The sequence below is a fragment of the Lissotriton vulgaris genome, chromosome 5, assembly GCF_964263255.1.
Source record: "Lissotriton vulgaris chromosome 5, aLisVul1.2, whole genome shotgun sequence".
Lineage (NCBI taxonomy): Eukaryota > Metazoa > Chordata > Amphibia > Caudata > Salamandridae > Lissotriton > Lissotriton vulgaris.
In genome coordinates, this window is record NC_141693.1 from 21,866,179 (window position 1) to 21,883,801 (window position 17,623).

The window sequence follows — 17,623 nt, forward strand, 5'->3', positions numbered from 1 at the left end:
CGGAGTTGTTGCAAATTGTGTGGGAGTACAGTTGATATGTAGTAGTGTGTGAATACTTGTTGACATGTAGTATATCCACTTGAGAGCACTGGTTGTGTGGTGTGTGTGAGTACCTTTGGATATGGAGTTTTTCCACTGGAGAGCAATAGTTGCATTGTGTGTGTGAGTACCTCTGGATATGTAGTTTATCCACTGGAGCGCAGTGGTTGTGTGGTGTATGGGAGTACCTATGGACATGTTGTTTATCCACTGGAGAGCACTGGTTGCGTGGTGCATGGGAGTATCTATAGACACGTAGTTTATCCACTGGAGAGCACTGGTTGCGTGGTGCATGGGAGTATCTATAGACACGTAGTTTATCCACTGGAGAGCACTGGTTGCGTGGTGCATGGGAGTATCTATAGACACGTAGTTTATCCACTGGAGAGCACTGGTTGCATGGTGTGTGGGATTACCTATAGACATGTTGTTTATCCACTGGAGAGCACTAGTTGCGTGGTCCATGGGAGTACTTATAGACATGTTGTTTATCCACTGGAGAGCACTAGTTGCGTGGTGCGTGGGAGTACTTATAGACATGTTGTTTATCCACCGGAGAGCACTGGTTGCGTGGTGTATGGGAGTTACTGTAAACATATAGTTGTGCCACTGGAAAGCACTGGTAGCGTAGTGTGTGGAAGTACCTATAGGCATGTAGTAGTGCTACTGGAGAGCAGTGGATGCGTGGTGTATGGGAGTACCTATAGACGTGTAGTGCTACTGGAGAGCACTGGTTGCGTGGTGTGTGGGAGTATCTATAGACCTGTAGTGCTACTGGAGAGCACTGGTTGCGTGGTGTGTGGGAGTACCTATAGACGTGTAGTGCTACTGGAGAGTAGTGGTTGCTGGTGTATGGGAGTATCTATAGACGTGTAATAGTTCCACTGGAGAGCGGTGGTTGCGTGGTGTATGGAAGTACCTATAGACATGTCTTTTATCCACTGGAGAGCACTAGTTGCGTGGTGCGTGGGAGTACTTATAAACATCTTGTTTATCCACTGGAGAGCACTAGTTGCGCGCTGCGTGGGAGTACTTATAGGCATGTTGTTTATCCACTTGAGAGCACTGGTTGCATGGTGTATGGAAGTATCTATAGACGTGCAGTGCTACAGGAGAGCACTGGTTGCGTGGTGTGTGGGAGTACCTATAGACGTGTAGTGTTACTGGAGAGCAGGGGTTGCGTGGTGTATGGGAGTATCTATAGACGTATAGTGCTACTGGAGAGCAGTGATTGCGTGGTGTACGGGAGTACCTATAGACATGTAGTGCTACTGGAGAGCACTGGTTGCGTGGTGTGTGGGAGTACCTATAGACGTGTAGTGCTACTGGAGAGCACTGGTTGTGTAGTGTGTGGGAGTACCTATAGACGTGTAGTGCTACTGGAGAGCAGTGGTTGCGTGGTGTATGGGAGTACCTATAGACGTGTAGTGCTACTGGCGAGCACGGATTGCGTGGTGTGTGGGAGTATCTATAGACGTGTAGTGCTACTGGAGAGCACTGGTTGCGTGGTGTGTTGGAGTACCTATAGACGTGCAGTGCTACTGGAGAGCACTGGTTGCGTGGTGTGTGGGAATACCTACAGACGTGTAGTGCTACTGGAGAGCAGTGGTTGTGTGGTGTATGGGAGTATCTATAGACGTGTAGTGCTACTGGAGAGCCCTGGTTGCGTGGTGTGTGGGAGCTCCTGTTGATATATAGTAGTGTCACTGGAAAGCACAGTCTAGTGGTGTTTGGGAGTACATATAGACATTTAGTAGTGCCACTGGAGAGCAGTGGTTGCGTAGTGTATGGGAGTACCTATAGACATCTTTTTTATCCACTGGAGAGCACTGGTTGCATGGTGTGTGGGAGTATCTAAAGACATGTAGTGCTACTGGAGAGCACTAGTTGCATGGTGTGTGGGAGTACCTATAGATGTTTAGCGCTACTGGAGAGCACTGGTTGCGTGGTGTGTGGGAGTACCTATAGACGTGTAGTGCTACTGGAGAGCACTGGTTGCGTGGTGTGTGGGAGTACCTACGGACGTGTAGTGCTACTGGAGAGCAGTGGTTGTGTGGTGTATGGGAGTATCTATAGACGTGTAGTGCTACTGGTGAGCCCTGGTTGCGTGGTGTGTGGGAGTTCCTGTTGATATATAGTAGTGTCACTGGAAAGCACAGTCTAGTGGTGTTTGGGAGTACATATAGACATTTAGTAGTGCCACTGGAGAGCGGTGGTTGCATGGTGTATGGGAGTACCTATAGACATGTCTTTTATCCACTGGAGAGCACTGGTTGCATGGTGTGTGGGAGTATCTATAGACGTGTGGTGCTACTGGAGAGCACTGATTGTGTGGTTTGTGGGAGTATCTATAGACGTGTAGTGCAACTGGAGAGCACTGGTTGCGTGGTGTGTGGGAGTACCTATAGACGTGTAGTGCTACTGGAGAGCACTGGTTGCGTGGTGTGTGGGAGTACCTATAGACGTGTAGTGCTACTGGAGAGCACTGGTTGCGTGGTGTGTGGGAGTACCTATAGACGTGTAGTGCTACTGGAGAGCACTGGTTGCATGGTGTGTGGGAGTACCTACAGACGTGTAGTGCTACTGGAGAGCAGTGGTTGAGTGGTGTATGGGAGTATCTATAGACGTGTAGTGCTACTGGAGAGCCCTGGTTGCGTGGTGTGTGGGAGTTCCTGTTGATATGTAGTAGTGTCACTGGAAAGTACAGTCTAGTGGTGTGTGGGAGTACATATAGACATGTAGTAGTGCCACTGGAGAGTGGTGGTTGCGTAGTGTGTGGGAGTATCTATAGACGTGTACTGCTACTGGAGAGCACTGGTTGCGTGGTGTGTGGGAGTATCTATAGACGTGTAGTGCTACTGGAGAGCACTGGTTGCGCTGGTTGCGTGGTGTGTGGGAGTATCTATAGATGTGTAGTGCTACTGGAGAGCACTGGTTGCGTGGTGTGTGGGAGTTCCTGTTGATATGTAGTAGTGTCACTGGAAAGTGCATTCTAGTGATGTGTGCGAGTACATATAGACATGTAGTAGTGCCACTGGAGAGCACTGGTTGCCTGGTGCATGGGAGTACCTATAGACACATAGTTTATCCACTAGAGAGCACTGGTTGCATGGTGTGTGGGAGTATCTATAGACGTGTAGTGCCACTGGAGAGCGGTGATTGCGTGGTGTATGGGAGTACCTATAGACGTGTAGTGCCACTGGAGAGCGGTGATTGCGTGGTGTGTGGGAGTATCTATAGACGTGTAGTGCTACTGAAGAGCACTGGTTGCATGGTGTGTGGGAGTACCTATAGACGTGTAGTGCCACTGGAGAGCGGTGGTTGCGTGGTGTGTGGGAGTGCCTATTGACATGTCGTTTATCCACTTGAGAGCACTAGTTGCGTGGTGTGTGGGAGTACCTATAGACGTGTAGTGCTACTGGAGAGCACTGGTTGCGTGGTGTGTGAGAGTACCTATAGATGTTTAGTGCTACTGGAGAGCACTGGTTGCGTGGTGTATGGGAGTATCTATAGACGTGTAGTGCTACTGGAGAGCACTGGTTGCGTGGTGTGGGAGAGTTCCTGTTGATATGTAGTAGTGTCACTGGAAAGTACAGTCTAGTGGTGTGTGGGAGTACAAATAGACATGTAGTAGTGCCACTGAGAGCGGTGGTTGCGTAGTGTGTGGGAGTATCTATAGACGTGTAGTGCTACTGGAGAGCACTGGTTGCGTGGTGTATGGGAGTATCTATAGACGTGTAGTGCTACTGGAGAGCACTGGTTGCGTGGTGTGGGAGAGTTCCTGTTGATATGTAGTAGTGTCACTGGAAAGTACAGTCTAGTGGTGTGTGGGAGTACAAATAGACATGTAGTAGTGCCACTGGAGAGCGGTGGTTGCGTAGTGTGTGGGAGTATCTATAGACGTGTAGTGCTACTGGAGAGCACTGGTTGCGTGGTGTGTGGGAGTATCTATAGACGTGTAGTGCTACTGGAGAGCACTGGTTGCGTGGTGCGTGGGAGTTCCTGTTGATATGTAGTAGTGTCACTGGAAAGTACATTCTAGTGGTGTGTCCGAGTACATATAGACATGTAGTAGTGCCACTGGAGAGCACTGGTTGCCTGGTGCATGGGAGTACCTATAGACACGTAGTTTATCCACTAGAGAGCACTGGTTGCATGGTGTGTGGCAGTATCTATAGACGTGTAGTGCCACTGGAGAGCGGTGATTGCGTGGTGTATGGGAGTACCTATAGACGTGTTATGCCACTGGAGAGCGGTGATTGCGTGGTGTGTGGGAGTATCTATAGACGTGTAGTGCTACTGGAGAGCACTGGTTGCATGGTGTGTGGGAGTACCTATAGACGTGTAGTGCCACTGGAGAGCGGTGGTTGCGTGGTGTGTGGGAGTGCCTATTGACATGTCGTTTATCCACTTGAGAGCACTGGTTGCATGGTGTGTGGGAGTACCTATAGACGTGTAGTGCTACTGGAGAGCACTAGTTGCGTGGTGTGTGGGAGTACCTATAGATGTTTAGTGCTACTGAAGAGCACTGGTTGCGTGGTGTATGGGAGTATCTATAGACGTGTAGTGCCACTGGAGAGCGGTGGTTGCGAATTGTATGGGAGTGCCTATAGACATTTCGTTTATCCACTTGAGAGCACTGGTTTTGTGGTGTGTGGGAGTTCTTGTGGCAGAAACGGATAGACAAGCTGAGCTAACTGTTCACTACACATGCACATGAGCTGCACGCTGCTCCTCTCGGGGGGAGAGGGGGTCCTCATACCTGTCCACGTCCAGACCTTCTCCACAGACCGGTAATACATTCGCTAGTCACGTGTCGGTGCCACGTTCGAGCCTCCCACACTATGCGTGCTAGCTGAAGCTCCCCCCCCCCCCAACAGATGTGTGTTTCTCACTGCTAAGGAGTAGCGCTAGGCAATATATTCTGGCAAAAAAAGAGGCAGGTGTGCCCCTCACTAGCTCCCTTTCCGATTTAAGACCCCTGCCTTTCCTGCAGCATCATTTAGAAAATCCTGTCTCATAATGTGGTCCTCTATTGCTGCATAATTTCCGCGGTCATGAATTTAAGTGCCGCTTTACTATAAACCCCATACCTGACTGCGAAAGTATTTCTTTCACAATCGAGGTATCACATGTTTGCACCTTTTCTGGTATTTTAGTACATCGCCCCCCAGGCCCGCTCGGGCAATTTTGTAAGGATCTGCTCGATATTGTAGCCAACTTTGCCAGTCCCCAACCAACTTCACACTATTGGGAGATTTTAATATGCATTTTGACGACACTCAACTTACTACCACGTTAGAACTGGTTGATGGGTTGGCGGCCTTTCAGCTTAATCAAAAAGTGGTTGGCCCAACACATTCTGAAACCATCTGCTGGACCCCATATTTTCTAACATCCAGAATCTTCTGGTTGCTAAGCCTATTCCACTGCCCTGGTAGGACCATTTTTTCACTCCCATTTACCTGGGCTTCGCAGAACACTATTACACCTGCGCCGAGGGCCAAAGAGCTGACCCGCACATGGTCTAAACTCCCGTTGGAATCATGGGTGACCACACCAATATGTCACCCAAATCCTATTATTGCAAATGACAATCTCAATAAATGGCTCGAGTCCTCACTTAACACTGTTTTCCACCAAAAGTGACGTATATAAAAATAGGAGCCAATAAAAACCCCTGGTATTCCCCTAAACTGCGGGAGCTCAAACCAATCAATCAATCAGTGACACTTATAAAGCGCGCTACATACCCGTAGGGTCTCAAGGCGCTGGGGGGGGGGGGGGGGGTGCCGCTACTGCTCGAACAGCCAGGTCTTCAGCTTCTTCCTGAAGGAGAGGTGGTCTTGGGTCAGGCGCAGGTCGGTCGGGAGGGAGTTCCAGGTCTTGGCGGCCAGGTAGGAGAAGGACCTTCCTCCTGTCGTCGCTCTTCGGATGCGGGGGACGGCGGCGAGGGCGTGGTTGGCTGATCGGAGGTGGCGTTTGGGAGCGTAGAAGTTGACTCAGCTGTTGAGGTAGCTCGGGCCTTGGTCGTGTAGGGCTTTGTGTGCGTGGGTGAGGAGGCGGAAGGTGATTCTTTTGTTGACGGGGAGCCAGTGAAGGTCTCTCAGATGTCCGGAGATGTGGCTGGTTCGTGGGATGTCGAGGATGAGTCTGGCTGAGGCGTTCTGGATCCGCTGGAGTCTCTTCTGGAGCTTGGCGGTGGTGCCGGCGTAGAGGGCGTTGCCGTAGTCCAGCCGGCTGGTGACGAGGGCCTGGGTGACGGTCTTTCTGGTCTCGGTGGGGATCCACCAGAAGATCTTCCGTAGCATGCGTAGGATGTTGAAGCACGCCGAGGAGACGTTGTTGACTTGCCTGGTCATGGAGAGGGAGGAGTCCAGGATGACGCCCAGGTTTCGTGCATGGTCTGTCGGTTTGGGTGCGGTGCCCAGGGCGGGAGGCCACCAGGAGTCGTCCCAGGTGGAGGGTGAGGAGCCCAGGATGAGGACCTCCGTCTTGTCCGAGTTCAGTTTCAGGCGGCTGGTCGTCATCCACTCGGCTACCTCTTTCATCCCTTCGTGCAGGTTGGCTCTGGCGGCGGCGGGGTCGTTGGTCAGGGAGAGGATCAGCTGGGTGTCGTCGGCGTAGGAGATTATGCTGAGGTTGTGTTTGCGTACGATGGCCGCGAGGGGGCTCATGTAGACGTTGAAGAGGGTGGGGCTCAGAGATGATCCTTGGGGGACGCCGCAGATGACTTCGGAGGCCTCTGACTTGTAAGGTGGTAGGCGGACTCTCTGTGTTCTTCCGTCGAGGAAGGAGGTGATCCATTCCAGCGCCTTGTCCTGGATGCCGATGTTGCTGAGGCGCCGTACTAGGGTGCGGTGGCAGACCGTGTCGAATGCCGCGGAGAGGTCTAGGAGGATGAGGGCCGCTGTTTCTCCATTGTCCATCAGGGCTCGGATGTCATCGGTGGCGGCGATGAGGGCGGTCTCGGTGCTGTGGTTGGCTCGGAAGCCGGACTGTGAGGGGTCGAGGGATCCGTTCGTCTCGAGGAAGGCGGCCATCTGCTTGTTGACGGTCTTCTCGATGACTTTGGCTGGAAACGGGAGGAGCGAGATGGGGCGGTAATTCTTGAGTTCGGTGGGGTCCGCTGTGGGTTTCTTGAGTAGAGCGCTGAGTTCGGCGTGCTTCCAGCTCTCGGGGAAGGTGGCGGTGTCGAAGGATGTGTTGATGATGTCTCGCAGGTGGGGTGCGATGACAGCGTCGGCCTTGTTGAAGACGTGGTGAGGGCAGGGGTCGGTCGGTGATCCGGAGTGGATGGAGTTCATCGTGCGGATGGTGTCTTCGGTGCTGATCGGGGTCCAGGCGTGGAGGGTGGTGGTGGGGGGGGGGTGGTTGTTCGGTCATGGTGTGCGTTGGTTGGTTGTTGAAGCTGTTGTGTATGTCCGCGATCTTGTTGTGGAAGTATGAAGCGAGGGAGTTGCAGAGGTCTTGCGATGGGATGATGTCGTTGTTTCCTGCGCTGGGGTTGGAAAGCTCTTTCACGATGTTGAAGAGTTCCTTGCAGTTGTGTGCGTTGTTGTCCAACCGGTCCTTGAAAGCTGTTTTCTTGGCGGCGCGGATCAGCTGGTGGTGTTTCCGGGTGGCAAGTTTGAAGGAGGTCCTGTTGTCCGGTGTCGGTTCCCTTCTCCAGACTTTCTCGAGGGCTCGGCAGTTCTTCTTGGAGCTCTTGAGTTCGTCGGTGAACCATGGGGCCTTCTTGCTGCCGGGTCTGCTAGGCCGGGTCCTCAGTGGGGCGAGTTCGTCCGCGCAGTTGCTGATCCACTTCGTGAGGTTGTCGGCGGCCTGGCTGGGGTTCGCTGAGCTGGCAGGAGGGTGCTGGCTCAGGGAGGTGGCGAGCTGGTCTGCTGTGATCTTGTTCCAGCTTCTGCGGGCGGTCTGTTTCTGGTGGTGGTGGGTCGTCGTTCTCTTGAAGGTGAAGTGGACGCCTGTAAAACATTTGAAAGAAGAGGGAGAAAGGACTTTTTACCAATCAACAAAGCTAAATATAGGGAAGCCATAAAACTTTATAAAACAGAGCTAAAATCTGCCCAAGCTTGCTATTACCAAGATAAAATTACATCCGCTGCAAATTCTCCTCGTGAAATTTTTCACATTGCAAAATCGCTCCTGACTCCCCCCGCTCACCTCCCTATCTCTGATAATGCCCAACTTCGGTGTAACCAAATTGCAGAGTTCTTTTCTGCTAAAATACAAAACATGTTGTATATCCTTTCCTCAGACAATAGCCCAACAAATGGAATTACCAACAGACACAATAAATGAACAGGATCTCTTGGAGGTATTCCCCCTGGACCTAACCTCTTTTCAAAGGATTCTGAGACATTTAAAATCTGGTACCCCCACAGATCCCGTCTCCCCATTATCCTAAATAAGATCGCTGAGACGGTATCTCCAGTTATACTGGATTTGATCAATACCTCCCTCCTGCGGGAATTGTGCCCCCGCTATGAAAACAGGCCATGGTCAAAGCACTACGAACAAAAACAACTTGGACCCAGAGGAGTGGGCGAATTATTGACCCATATCTCTGCTGCCGGGAATAAGTAAAATAGCTGAGAAGAACATGAATTCCGCTGTCTCTGCATTCCTGGAAAATGACAACTGTCTCCATCCCACACAGACAGGATTTAGATCACAGCAGGGTCAGGAGACTGCACTCCTGCCTGTAGTAGAGGCATCTAGAAAAATCCTGGATGGCGGAGGCTGCGCTGCACTTATTCCGTTAGACCTCAGCGCAGCCTTCGACACAGTGAATCATTCACTGATGATTCAAAGACTCAGGGATTTGGGAGTGACTGGAATAATGCTGAAATGGCTGCAGTCCTTCCTGGTAAATAGATTTTTTTTACAGTCTTTGAAGATGAAATAGTTTTAAAGCAATTGCCCCTTACATGTGTGGTCCCCCAGGGATCTGCCCTGAGCCCCACTCTATTTAATATTTACATGAGCTCTCTGGCAGAAATAGTAACTCCGTTTGGGATTGAAATTGTTACCTATGCCGACGACACCCAGTTGATCGTCTCCATCAATAAACAGGATAACTCTGGACCTGGGATAGTGTCTTGCCTCCAGAAGGTTTCTAGATGGACTCTGTATTGCCCAACTGCCATCTTGCCAATATTGTTAGAATTGGGGGTCTCTGATTGGCACAGGTAGGTACTTGTAACAAGCAGGGACCCTCTCCTCCAGTCAGGGCAAGAGAATTATTCTCTAAAAATAACCCCTGCTCACCCTCTAGGAGGCGTGGCGTGAGCAGTCAATGATTATTTCAGAGGCGATATAAGTTAAGCAGTTGTAATCACACACAGTAATCAAGGGACAACACCAAAAATGTACACCACACTAGTATTATATCAAAAATAGTTAATCTTTATATAGAGACTTAGCGCAAGACCCAATAACGACAAAAATGCCCACAATACTGTTTAGCAATCAAGAGTTCTTTAGAAATGCGTAATTTCTAGTTCTGTACACTTCACACCCTCTGTCTAACTCTCACGGAGCTGGAAAGAATGTCTAACAGAGTCAAACGGGCGCAGCAGACGCTCTGGTCCGACGCGTACAACAATGTGGTGCGAGTCGTTCACAGTACCTTAATTGTTGTGTCCGGCACGGACGATGCGCTGTAAAACAGAAGGTTATCCAGAAGCGTTGTCGGCCCTTTTATCGTGCGAGCCCCGGCTCGTGCAGTCGTCGGTGCGAGGCGTAGAGCGGGGGGGGCGCGTGGAGCAAGGCAGATGGTCCTGGATACGAGACATTCACTTTACGAAGCGAGGACGAGCCGTACTGCGGGAGCCGCAGCTTCAGTCTTGGCTGCGGTGCGAGGCGGACGTAGCATATTCCCTTTTCCGATGCGATCGGCAGCTTCGAACTTCGGCAGCAGGGTGCGATTCGTACCAACCAGGATGACTCGATGCGGCAAAGCGTTAGTACCCGGCCGGGTCGGTCAGTCACGGTGCGATCTACAGATCGTAGGATGCGTTGATTGAGGCGGACAGTCGGGGTACGATGCGTTGCTGGACACAATTTGGTGGTATGAGGCGTCCGCAGCTCCCGGCCTTGGAAAATGCTAAAAACAGCGTTTCTAGCGGCGGATTACGAGGCGGATGAAGTCCACTGGTCCTGGGACTTCGTTCAGGGGACAAGCTCACTCACAAGCACTTGGAGATCTTTATGCACAAGTTGAAGCAACGTCTTTGTAGTATTTTTCTCCTCTCCTTCAGCAGCAAGGCAACCACTGCAGGCCAATCCCCCAGGTCAGGGACAGTACTCCTCCTTACAGCTTTCCCAGTTCCTTCTCCTCAGGCAGAGGTTTCTTGTCAAGCAGGATCTAATTTCTTGGGAGCAGGGTCCCAATACTAATACCCCTAATCTTTTGTTCTCTGAGGCCAGGAGGCCTTTGCCTAGTCCAGTCCAGTTCTTGAGCACTTTGTTGACATGACTCTGACTTTCCTTTCAATGTGCAGAGCAGAGACATCAGACGCTCCACAGGAGGTGGAGCCAGCATTGCGGTGGAAAGGCACAGTCCTATTTAGAACCCAGGTGTACTCCTGCCACCCATCTGGATGTAAATCTCTCTATTCACCACCGGGCTGCCCCAATCTGTCTCCTGGAATTCCCCAGCCCTGTCACTCACAGAAACCAGACAGCAGATACACATCCTAGTAGAGGTGGGCTTAAATGGTTAGGCAAGCAAATACCTACTTTCTAAAAGTGATATTTGCAAACACAGAATATTAAAATAAACTTTACTAAAAGATGTATTTTAGTATTCTGAGTTCAGGCATACTAAACTCGAATTTCTACCATTTTCTCTGAGTCTGTTAGGATCATAGAATGTAACAATTCTAACAGCCCAGTCTGGCCTATGAGAACAGGTAGCCTTGCAATAGTGAAAAACGAAAATGGCTGTAATTCACTATTAGGACATGCCCCACACATCAGGGCTTGTCCTACCTTATACTTATAATCCACCCTGCCCTTGGGCCTACCATAGTAGTAACTGATATGACATTAAGGGAAGGTTTAGGGACTGGCAAGTGGGTGCACTTGCCCAGTCAGCATGACAGTACCAGACTGCACGCAGGCTCTGCAATGGCAGACCTTCGACACATTTTACAAGGCTGCTTCTGTGGGTGGCACAACCAGTGCTGCAAGCCCACAAGCAGCATTTGGATTTACAAGCACTGGGCATGCCTGGTGCACTGTACTGGGGTCTGACAGCAAACCAAATAAGCCAATCATGGAATCCAATCAACATATACTTTTTATACAGGGAGCACTGGCACTGTGGCACTGATTGGCAGTGGCACAGCGCTCTGAGCAGCTAACACCAGCAAAACACATGAGGCACAGTAACAAAAAGTGGAAGGGAGACCCACGCCAAGGTGCCAGGTCTAACAAATATGTATTGCTATATGGCTCGATTCTAGATGACCAGGTTGAACAATCGCTGGACTCTGCACAATCGCATCACGGCTCCACCGGCCGTTTGTCTCTGTCCTCAAATCCCAGACACTCTGCACAGAGGCATCCACCGGAGAGATCACCCCTCGGGCAGGGAGAGATGTGGGGGGAAGCATCAGGATGGGGAATACCTTCTGCATAGGAAGATTGACCCCAGCCACTAAGCTAGTCTGTCGCCATAAAGTTGAGGCGACCTTGAAGACATAGGGTGGTGATTACTTATTTGTTTATGGTCCCAGAGGCTTCTCTGCAAAGGGGTTGATTGTCGCCATCTTGGGTCTGGCTGTGGCTTCTAAATGTTCATAGTGTAACACGTACTTTGTGTTTATTTCAGGTCCTGGCGGCTCATCAGGAGTAAAAGGCCACCAAAGTGCACAGTGAAAGCATGAGCTTGGAATTCCAGCATCCGAGGCACGACATACAGGTACAGCGCATCACCTGGGATACAGGGACAGGTACAGCGCATCACCTGGGTTACAGGGACAAGTACAGCGCATCACATGGGTTACAGGGACAAGTACAGCGAATCACATGGGTTACAAGAACTGGTGCAGTGCATCATCTGGGTGACAGAAACAGGTACAGCACATCACCTGAGTTTCAGGGACAATCACCAGGGTTACAGGGACAGGTACAGCGCATCACCTGGGTTACAGTGACAGGTACAGCACATCACCTGGGTTACAAGGACGGGTACAGCACATCACCTGGGTTACAGGGACAGGTACAGCACATCACCTGGGTTACAGGGACAGGTACAGCACATCACATGGGTTACAGTGACAGGTACAGCTCATCACCGGGGTTACAGGGACAGGTACAGCACATCACATGGGTTACAGTGACAGGTACAGCTCCTCACCTGGGTTACAGGGACAGGTACAGCGCATCACCTTGGCTACATAGACAGGTACAGTGCATCACCTGGGTGACTGGAACAGGTACAGCACATCCCCTGAGTTTCAGGGACAGGTACAGCGCATCACATGGGGGACAGGCACAGCGCATGACACGGGTTCATGGACAGATACAGTGCATCACCTGGGTTAAAGGGACGAGTACAATGTACCACTTGGGTTGAAGGGACATATACAGAACATCACCTGGATTAAAGGGACAGGTACAGCACATCACCTGGATTAAAGGGACAGGTACATTCCATCACCTGGGTTACAGGTTATAGAAGTCTGCAGCATGAAGTGATGTTAGAAAGGGAGACAGAAGAATACCAAGTCCCTCGTTCACTAGAATTGCCTACTGTTGCACTGGCCCTGCATAATGATGCACTGGGTACTCATTGGCTGCCTGCTGTTGCACTGGGTGATCATTTGGATGCCTGCTGTTGCACTGGGCACTCATTGGCTGCCTGCTGTTGCAATGGCTGTTCATTGGCTGCCTTCTCTTGTGCTGATTTCCCATTGACTGCATGCTGTCGCACTGACTATTCCTCAGGAGTTGTAAGGATTTGATGCTTTCCCAGGTTCACATGTTTTTGTACATCTGGGGCAGCATCAAAATCCATGAGGTTGCGTGGGAAAAACCACCACAACGCCCATGAAACGCCTCCCGAGCGCAGAGTAAGGCGACGCAGCGATACGCCCCCATGAGTAAAAACGTAGGAACACTTGAAGCCTAGTGCACACTGCTTGTGGGCTGTGAGGGTGTTGGGAGTCTGTCCTATTGGTGGGGTGGGATTGCACCACTCCAATGTAACAACATGCCTCCCCCCTGCAGGAGCCCGCGACTGACCCTCATGCTGCGGTGACCAGCAACAGACCTACAGATGAGGCGGAAGTGCAGCCTACAGCCTTATCCCACCAACTGAACACAGCCACGGTACTCTGCTGGGCGAGTCCAGCGATGGCCCTGCACGGGATCACACCTCAGACTGCGCATTGCGGAGGCCAACCCTTCGACGTGTGGTGGTGACGCGCTCCCGCAAACATGGCCCCACCTCATTACCAGGGACCCATACTACGGGCTGCTTCCTTCTCCCTACCAATCAACAAACTGCTTGTGTGTTACGCATGTGTGTAAGCAATGAGAAATAAACTATTTAAAACTAAACCAAGAATTAATCGACTCTTAATGGAAGTGCGAGCAATATTGATCGCCGTACACAGCACTTACAGTGAGGCACACAAACACACACGCTCTCTGCTTCTCACTCTCTGCTTTCAGGGGTGGCATCTCCATTGGAGCGGAGGAACGTCGTCCACTTCCGTACCCCCCAAAGCCGCAGAGATGAAAAAGAAAATGATAATTGATTACCATTTTATTTTGTCGCCTTGTCCTGAACCGAGTCTCAGGGTGGAGCGAGGCCTGCTGGGTGAGGAGAGAGGAGTAGTGGGCCGAGGGCTGTCTTTGCGGTTGTTCAAAGTGCACACGTCTCTTTGGCCGGCCGTCTTGCGATGGCGAGCCAGACATGCACACTTTAAAGTGTTTTAAGACAGCTAGGTTGAGAGCTAGTGCAGGCCTCCAGTGTAGTCGGGCGCGCCGGCAGAGGCTGTTCCCACCAATCAGCGCACTGCTCACATGCTAGTTAACAGCAAGTGAGCAGGGCTGGATTGGTCGAAGGAGTTTGCTGGGGCCTGCATTGCAGTCTCAGCAGAAGTTATCGGAGTGAGGAGAACGTTGTCTTTCAAGATCCTTAACTGTTTTTCTGTTTTTTAATTTTGTTTGCCCACCCTCTCCACCCTCAGTAGATACCAGCTACCAGTGTCTGCTTTTCTCGCTTTCTCTCACGCTCTCTCTGTTTCCCCCTTCCTCTCGCTCTCTCTACCTCTCTTTCTCTCCCTCTTCAGTCACTAGTTCCCCAAGTAAACTTCTTGCCCGATGCTACAGTGCTCCTCTTCCAATCCAATCCAATCTCGATTTATAAAGCGCTGCTAATCACCCACGAGAGTATCCAGGCACCGTGAGCACACTGCGATCAGGGCTCATTCGAATAACAGGTCTTGAGTCCTTTCTTTTTAAAATTCCAGCAGTGAGGTGAGGTCCGTAGGTGAAGACAGTCATAGGTGAAGTGGGAGGTCATGCCAAGGCTTTACAGGTGCGTGAAAGAGCGCCCTCCACCGTTGCTGTGGTGGATGCGTGGTGTGGGCGAAGCCGAGAGGCAGAGCGCAGGTGTCTGGAGAGAAGGTGGAAATTCAGTCGGTGGTGGATGTACTCTGGTCCTTGATTGTGGAGGGATCTTCACATCAGTCCCCACGCACAATCCACTGCCATGTAGAACTACATACTACATACTAGTATTCTGATGGCTTGATTACACTAATGCCTTTCACACAGGCCAACTCTCTTGCCAATTTAAGATTATTAGCAATACTCAAACTTAACCAATCACCTCACTTACCTTCAAAATCGCCCGGCAATCACCGCACAAGAGGCTGCACGAGTTCCCTCTAAGAACCAGAATGCTGCATCAAACTCCCTAAGGCCCAAAAAGCCCAGCCTCTAGGTATCTGCTGAGTAAGATGACCAAGCAGACCTGGCATGTACCGCCTCGCACTGCCACCCTTCATGTCCCAGGAACAGATGTAAGAGCACAGGAGGCGGAGGCTACTCGCTGGCCGGTCATAGACTCCAGAAAAACCTTCTCCATCTCACCACACATCCCTAATGCTACTGCCCGCATGGCCTTCAGGACTTGTTGTGACCGATGCCATCGGGTAGAAGGAATAATAAACACAAGACAACACGGTAACCACCTACCGATGCACACCCTTCCTTCAGTACAACTTCCTACAGGATTGATGTCCCCGGCAGAAGCTTCGAAGACCGGAAAAGGTTGCAGTGAGCATTATGGATCTCAAATAAACATGAATCAATCCTAGAATCAGCAGTCCTTCCTCAACACCAAAGAGGGTTAGAAAGATGATTGGAAATCCCAGATCAGTAAAGAGGTCTCAAAACCATGACAATGGTGAATCGTCTCTGTCCGATGGCCTCGCAGCAGTCTCTTAAAAGAATAGACATCTACTCTCACAACTTTTGACCAAACATTTGAGCTTTTTCTGTATTGTTTGGAGCTAAATTTGTCATATTTCAACAACTGTTTTTCCAGTCCCAATGCAGGCAAGACCTCAAGATCTACGAATCCTGGAGATAGATCTCTATATTGTTGCCCAGTCTGAAGGGTGAATATGGCGGAGGATTAAGAAACTCTCTCTCTACAACTCCACAGGCGCTTGATGCTGCTCCAGTTTTCAAAATGCATGGAACAATGGTGATAAATGTGTCTTTGCAGGTGTTTGTAGATTGTTTGTTATCAAAAACAGTGGTCCTTGACCAAAATCAATTCAGAGATTTAATCACACTTATAATCATTAATTACTTAGTTTGAGCCTTCATTCAATTGCTCCTAGTATATAATCCAAAATTATTTATAAAATTGCAAGACCCAACACAATCACTTGGAGAATTAGTTCATTTTAATTCTACCAAACATGTATGTTCCTTTTATAATTCAAAGGTTCAAATACAGTTTTTTATTTTCAATATTTAAGTACGAAATTGAGGGTGCTCATAAGACCGTGCATAAGAGTAGTGCTCAAGAATTGACGCGTGTGATTGAAAGGAAGAAAAGGAAAAAGAATTGGTGACAATGTTTAAAAACACAATACTGGTACAATAATTTCAAACAGTATCAACTTGTCCACATTCAAAATTCAAAACCATAGTGTTTGAGAATTTGATTCAATTTATTTTACATGTTAGTGCACTAGGGTTTTGGTAGTCCAAGGGGGTTCAAATTAAGGTGTTGACTTTTCGACCCGACTTAATGCTTGTGGGTAATTGATAGCCTCTGCTTGCGGGTCTTCTTCAGGACAGGGGAGCACCCTCCGTACCAGAAGAGTATGGTTCCTAGGTTTAAGAATAAATAGTATAAGGGTCCTGCGTATGGGATATTTGCTCATGATTAACAATTAAAAATGGACTCACCCTGATGAGGATTAAGGTGGTCAAGGTACTCAATATCCGACCAGAGGTATCTGGGTCCGTGTCCCAGAGATTTTCTGCACCATGAAAGTGAATCTGTGTGCAATGGTTACAATTAGAACCTATGCTTACGAATTACATGCACATCATAGTGGGTCAATTAGTTAGGTTAATTACCACTTACCCAACTTATTGGTTTAGTTGTGATATTCGTCTATCAATCACTTCGTTTTAAAGAATTTCCTTTTTAGAGTTGGGGTCAGATGACTCATCTGAAATAATAGGATTACTAAGTCACCCCGAAATTGCCATCACCATAGTACATAAATACATATATTGTGTACCGAGTACACTTACCCTGATTTGTGAGATCTACACGAAGTGTGCCGGTGAGGTCACTGAAATTAAAATGAAAGATAGGCCCAACAATTATTAGTCTCCCCTTATTCAAAGCAGCAGTGTCTTTTAAATAGCAGTATCTTAGAGTAAGCCTTTCAGGTGTTTGTAGATTGCTCACCTAGCTCGAGAGCAGCACGGGGCATGGCCGGTAGGAAGATGCCACCATTGAGGTCAGATGAAGGGTAGACCTTCGGGTTGGGGCGCTGCTCCTTGAAGAGGTGTCTTGAGCTCTTTCCTGGATTGTAGGAGAGGTGGTTCAGATCTGATGCTGTTCCAGATCCTGGGAACAAAATCATGAACCAGATCTTCGTGTTAGCGGAGCGTCCTCCAATTATGAAGCAGACCCAACTAAGAACTTTATTTGAAGAAGCGCTCTAGGTGGAGGGCTCTGCCAGCTGTTGGCCAGTTTCAAACTTACCGTTCATCAGCAAGTGTTTGGAGGGTGTTATTATGACAGAAGGATTATTAAAGATTGTATAATTAATTGTATTATTTATTGGTAATGTTTTGTTCCATCACAAATGGAATACATATATGTGATTTTATTTATGTTTAAAAATGTGTCTCTAGTGTGATAAATTTTAACAAAAAACTGTTTTTTATAAACATACAGTAGAATATTTCATTAATACATGAATTGTGGGCTGAGAAATATTGTTATTGGTTCAAAACAAAATTGATAGATGTTTTCTTGCGAGAACACTTAGAAGCAGAACACCCAGAAAGGAACCCCCCC

The 17,623-nt window shown here is 49.3% G+C and overlaps 1 protein-coding gene across 1 annotated transcript in view; it reads left to right on the forward strand.

Annotated features, from left to right (window-relative positions):
• LOC147710023 (uncharacterized) overlaps positions 1 to 13,616 on the forward strand; it is a 32,438-nt gene extending 18,822 nt beyond the window's left edge. The window contains exons 6-7 of the mRNA XM_086920695.1: positions 11,882 to 11,971; positions 13,282 to 13,616. Of these exons, the coding sequence (XP_086776821.1) occupies positions 11,882 to 11,928 (47 nt within the window). The 3' untranslated portion in view covers positions 11,929 to 11,971; positions 13,282 to 13,616. The remainder of the gene's footprint in view (positions 1 to 11,881; positions 11,972 to 13,281) is intronic.
• The last annotated feature ends 4,007 nt before the right edge of the window (positions 13,617 to 17,623 follow it).